The following is a 6,072-nucleotide window of genomic DNA, read 5'->3' on the forward strand; positions in this document are numbered from 1 at the left end:
GTGCTCTGAATTTTGCAAAGATACAGAATCAGATTCAAACCAACTGTAGCAAACAACATGGATGATAACAGCGTTTCCCACTCGAATTCTAATGATTCTGACACATTAGGGGACCTCATCCTGCGTGTGTTTTTGAATACTCCTACTGAACTCCCTGAAATCATTTTTACACTGTCTTTCATTTGTACTATTGGAGGTAAGTCTGTGTGTCTCTGTTTCTCTGTCTCTATCACTCCTTGTCTCTGTCTCTTTCTCTAAGTCTCTCTCTCTCTCTCTCTCTCATTTTATTCCATGGATATGTCTAATAAATGCTAATATACAGAATCAGAATTTTTAAAAGTTACAATAGTAGTAGGAAATTAGAATGTCACTATTAAAATGTCATTCCTTTATCACAATGTTTTTAATCAAATGAATCAAAGAATAATTTGGTTCTGAGGAGTAAAAGTACAATCTGACTTGCACATTTTTCACTTCTATCAGATTCAAAGTGCTCATACCTTCATACTTGCCAGGGTTAGGTTTCAGTAATGGAAATAACTGAAGCAAATAAGCAGGAAATCAAACATTGGGGTAAGGAGTCTTATAAATTATATCCAAATGATAAATATATGCCAAACTTTTATAAGAACGATGAAGAAACTAAAGGTGAATATGGTTTTTTTGGTTCTTTTCTCCTTTCTTTGACTCGAGAAGGAATTACACTACAAAGAGGCAGAACAAATGAAAGAGAAGAAAGTGCTATATTACTTATTTCTCTTTGATTACACTGATAAGGGTAAATAAAAGTTAAGATTTATTGCAGACTTTATAACATGTAATATGCAACTAGCTTTTTGCTGTCAGGCAAATTATAGACTCTAATTGTTCTTCATCCAGGAGGTTTTGTTAATTTTTTTACTAATCTTTCACTATGCGGTTGCTAACTAAATCTCTGATGTATGAGTATATAGAAATGCTATTCTAAATATTTCAGGAATGTAAAAGGCAATGAGTGTTAGCAAAGTTTACTGAAAATTGTAAGGAAATGATATCCATCAAAGGAGAGGTGAAGCAGGAGACTCACAAGCTAACAATTACACTGTGTGCTTACAGTGTGAAGGAAGGTCTCAACGACAGCAAAATACAGCATGAGTAATGAACAGTATTTCACTGTCCTCTGCATTAATTAATCATAACATTAAAGTTTCAGAATACACTATTTCACGGTCTTTCAGTAACAACATGTATTTTTGCAGCATTTTTGAACATGCACTTGAAAGTCTTTCTAATTCCTCTCCCCGTGATACTATTTTTACTTGGATGCAGTCTTGAAATACTAAGTTTTATGTCTTTTGAGGTGAGTACAAGAAATGAATATTTTGTACTGTAGTTAAGAGCAACATAGATGCAAATTTTGATTAAGGACATTTGTACAAATATTCAACCCCTCACTACCCTGTCACCTCATGGATGTTTGTATTGTTGGGAAGGAGGCGGGGCTTGAAAAGGGTGAGATAAATCCACACGTAGTCAAGACAGATGTAAGAGTACACAGTCTAAAAGTACACAGGCAAACCTGAAAGAATAGCCATACAGCTGCTGAGTTAGAATAGTCCCTGAGTTCTTAAAAAGAGTTAAAATAAACTTAGATATGAAATTGACTAACAAGATAGGAACTCAGGAAAATTTTGTGCTGCTGGGACAAGATTTTAGTAGCAGCAATTCAATTCTGATACTTAGCAATTTTTTTAATTAAATTTATTTTATTATTTTTCCCATAATATTATTGAGAAACAAATAGCAATGAGACAGTTTCAAACCAAATTGGTAGGATAGTTTCAATAATTAACACATTGCATACATTCTTCCTGTTGGTTAATTGTTGTACAAGATGCAGACATGATACCCTATTTACAAACACTATTAGAACAAATCCCTCTATTCATTAAGAGAATGTAACTATATATCTATTCTAACCATTTTGAATACACAGATACAAAATGGACATTCATCTGTATCCCCTTTTTTTTGCTTAGTTCCATTATTTGAATATTATAGGTGTGTTAACTCAGTAAAATATTCTAAAAGAGTCCAGTAGCAATTTTTTGTTACCTCAGTTAAAAATATTTTATAGGGTTTCCAGTGTTCATGGGATAGAATATATTAAGAAACATACATTGAACTTCTTGCTTGGATTTGAAAGTGAGAAGGTTGGAGAAATATAGTAAAGGCTGCTACAGTACTGCAAAGTACTTGAGGACAATTAGTGAGGTTAAAGAAGAGAGAAAGGGGCTGGCGAAATGGCTCAGTGGAGCAAGCGCTTCCCTGGTAAGTGCAAGGGCCTGAGTTCAATCCCCGGTTCCACACACACACACAAAAATATGTGTGTGTGTGTATATATATATATGTATATATATATATACACATATATATACATAAGAAAGGAAGTGTGTGTATAGAATTTATTACTGGCACATCAAACAGTTCTGTAGGTCATTTTGTGAAAAACTTCTTATGTAAGTAAATATTTTACATTATGCAGGCCTTCTAATCTCTGTCTCAGCTCAGCTCTGCCGTTGTAGCTCAAAAGCAGTCAGAGGTAAGGCATATATTAAGTGTCATTGCTGTGTCCCAATAAAACTTTATTTACAAAAGCAAGGAATGGACTAGGTTTGGGCCAGGAGTCAGAGTTTACCAATCCTGGCCAAAAAGCACGGATATCAGAACTTGTTGGAAAATGATTGACCCTTCTTAACAATTTTAACTAGTACTGTTTAGCACAGTTATAGACAATATGTATTCATCTGAGAACCAGGAGCAGGTTATTACTTCAGGTGCTACAAATGTAACTTTGAAGAAAAGCAATTGGTGCCTACATTCATAGGACATCCAGTGGAAAAAGAGATCCACAGAGGGTGCAAAGATGTCACCTGTTATCTAATGCAAGAAAGGAAACTTAGTGTGTTCTTGAAGAATGAACACTGGATGGGTAATAAGATAATAGTCCACATCTAACTATTCGTGATTTCCCAAATTGCATATGATCTTTTATCTTTTTGTAGATTCTTTTGTGCATAAGCCACCTACTTGATCTTTCTCTTGTATACCAAAATTTAGTGATGTATTCTCCTGCTTCCATGTCAATATGTTTGCTATACCTGTTGTTTTAAAAAAAAAGCACAAAGATATACATACCTTACCTCTGTAATTAGTAATAATTAGATGGAAAATCATAAAATTCCAGCAGAGCCAAAACTTCAGAACTTATTACATTGTATTTTATCTTTTTAAAGTGTTCCTTCTTTGTTGCTAGAGATTGGGGAGTTTGCATTCTATGCTAAGATAGAGATAAATAAAATATTTTTCTATTACTAGATCCAAAGATATGCAGATACGATACAATGGATAGATCCAAACTTATTTTTTGGTATATTCATACCAGTAATTATATTTAATGTTGCATTTGACATGGATGTATACATGCTCCAAAAGTTAAAGTGGCAGGTAAGTATTATTTTTCAGTAATAAAACTCATTCATGAAGCTGGGTATGGTGTTGCACACTTACATGCTCAGCACTCAGAAGTCTGAGGCAGGAGAATTGCTGAGAGTTCAAGACCAGCCTGGGCTACATAGTGAGACACTGTTTAAAAAACAAAACAGAAAAACTTTTACTTATGGACCATATGTTGCTTGTTTTTAGACTTTAAAAAAAAATTGCTCTAAAACGGAAGACAAAAGAGGATGGAAAAAGTACAGGGCATCAGAATGGTAAATTTAGCTTCATATATTAGTGAGTAAATCACCTCATGGCAACTGTCTGGCATGTTGAAATCAGGTTGAAAAAGTTCTAAAAATCTGACTACAGAACTTCGTAACAATTACAGTTTTAATTCTGAGAAACTATATGAGAGCTATTATGGAAGTATATTAACTCTAGTAAAAACTCTCTTGTTGAGAAAAATCATTGTGTTCAATTCAGTTCCTACAGTCTAAAGCCACTTACAACCACATGTAAATATACAAAAGCAGAGAATAAAACCCACAGAAGTAGCCATCACCCTAATTTACAGTCTGCAATGATTTTGTTTATCATGGGAGATAGGACTGGATCAGGAAAAGATCATGAGATAAAATACTGAAGATTGAAAATAGGGTGCAGGGCCAGCCAGGTAGCTCAGCAGACTAAAGCACCTGCTTTGGCAGAGCGCAGCTGCTGGGGTTTGATCCCCGGCATGCCGTGCTTGCCCCGCCCACAAGGCGCGCTGAGAGGGCAGTTGAGACTGGGCATGGTGGCATGCGCCTGTAATTCCGGCGCTTGGGAGGCTGAACACAGGTGGATCACTATAACTCTGATGTACATAGTGAGACTCTGTAGACCCTGTAGACCCTCTACTAAATACCAAAAAGAAATAAATAAATTGATTAATAAAAATAAAATAAAATGGGTATATAATTCATTCAAAGAAATCAAGAAAGGAAATTTTGAGAGTATAAGACTATTACTTAGACTGTATTAGTAGTGAAATTATTTGAACAATTTATATTTTTATCTAAATCCAAACACAAAGAGTTTAGAAAACTGATGAAAAGATGCAATTCACAAGAACAGAAGTAGGAAAGTGGTCTCTGTCGTCTCTGGTGATGTCTGCTAAGCCATCTTACCATCTCTATTCAGGAGGGGCTTAGCTGGAACAGTTTGCAACTGAAATGGCCCCACTTGCAGGTCTGCTGGGGGTGCTATTAGGACTTCCTGACTCTACATCTGAAATAATCCTGATTATCTGCTTTTTTAAAATAAAAAACAGAAGTAATCTGACTTTTCCACTATAAAACTTCTTTGCAGTTATTTTTAATTACAGTCCCTGGCTTTGCGATTAAATATACTTTAATTTTTTGGTACCTGCAATCTTTAAATAAATTAAATTTGAAACCCATACAGTGGACACTGTTTTCATCTATCCTTATGAGCTCAGATCCTATGATAACTGCATCTGCCATAAAAGACCTTGGTAAGTTTATCTTTCTCTTTTTCTATATTACATATTTTGTAATTCATGTGTCTTAGTTTTAAGGTCTTTTGTGAGGGGTAGCTTTTCATAGTATGAAGTTGTGTAGTGAGAGATTATAGATTGAATTTTAGCAGAGAGTCTAGAAATGATGCTTCGAACAGAAGAAAATGCCAGTATCCATAAAGATCATTATACCCAATTGTGGACTTAGGATAATGATATTTAAAGAAAAATGTCTTTGTAGTCATTGTCATCATAGAGAACAAAAGCTTAAAAATGTCCAAAATAATAAAAATTGCTGACAATAATGGTGGTTGTATAAAATATTTTAGGATAAACAAATCTATATTGAAAGGTAAAATGCCAAATTAATTTAACCCAGAAAGTTAAAATATTTCAAGATTCTCACACAAGAATATAATTGTATACTTTCCCTCAGTCTCATTTTAATGATAACTAGAAATATTGGTTTAAAATAGAACATTCACATGACACATCCATGCATGCTGCGTACACACGCGACGGCAACAGCACACGTGCATATTCTTTACAATTTCATTTTCACTGTATGGGAAACTAAAGGGAAAAGAGATACTTCAGGCAAGTAGAAATAGAGTATGGAAGACACACTGAGTGTAAATGTATGAACACTGGAAGGCTGTGGGTTCAACCTAAGATGAAGTGAATACAATGAGAGGGTAGAAGAAAGAAGTGCCGGCATTGCCACTGAGGCCTTCGTTCTTGCCTTTCTCTCTGCACTTGTTGACTCCACATCGCTATTTCTGTGTGGTTTTGTCAGTACCAACACTGATTGCTCCAAAGATCTGAGGGAGTGAGCGCTGTGATATGGTGGAGCTGATTCTACACCTTTCTCGTCATCTTTACTGTAGTACATCACTGATTTTCTAGCTTGTTATTTTACTTGTCATTTTTTTGCTATTCTCATAAATTGTGGCTATCTTGTTGCCTTTTTTGGATTTTATTTTTTTTTCTTCCCTTTGCATCTTTCAAAAAAATAAATAAATAAAGCATTTCCCACCTAGCATTTATGCTTGAGTTTGCCAAGCAAGATTCATATG

The 6,072-nt window shown here is 34.7% G+C and overlaps 1 protein-coding gene across 1 annotated transcript in view; it reads left to right on the plus strand.

The window, feature by feature from the left end:
- The first annotated feature begins 7 nt into the window (after window positions 1-7).
- The window catches only part of Slc9c1 (solute carrier family 9 member C1), a 165,127-nt gene continuing 159,062 nt past the window's right edge, over window positions 8-6,072 (plus strand). Inside the window, exons 1-4 of the mRNA XM_004624877.2 lie at window positions 8-196; window positions 1,239-1,339; window positions 3,358-3,486; window positions 4,828-4,993. Of these exons, the coding sequence (XP_004624934.2) occupies window positions 58-196; window positions 1,239-1,339; window positions 3,358-3,486; window positions 4,828-4,993 (535 nt within the window). The 5' untranslated portion in view covers window positions 8-57. The remainder of the gene's footprint in view (window positions 197-1,238; window positions 1,340-3,357; window positions 3,487-4,827; window positions 4,994-6,072) is intronic.

This window comes from Octodon degus, unplaced genomic scaffold (genome assembly GCF_000260255.1).
Source record: "Octodon degus isolate 3935 unplaced genomic scaffold, OctDeg1.0 scaffold00007, whole genome shotgun sequence".
Classification (NCBI taxonomy): Eukaryota; Metazoa; Chordata; class Mammalia; order Rodentia; family Octodontidae; genus Octodon; species Octodon degus.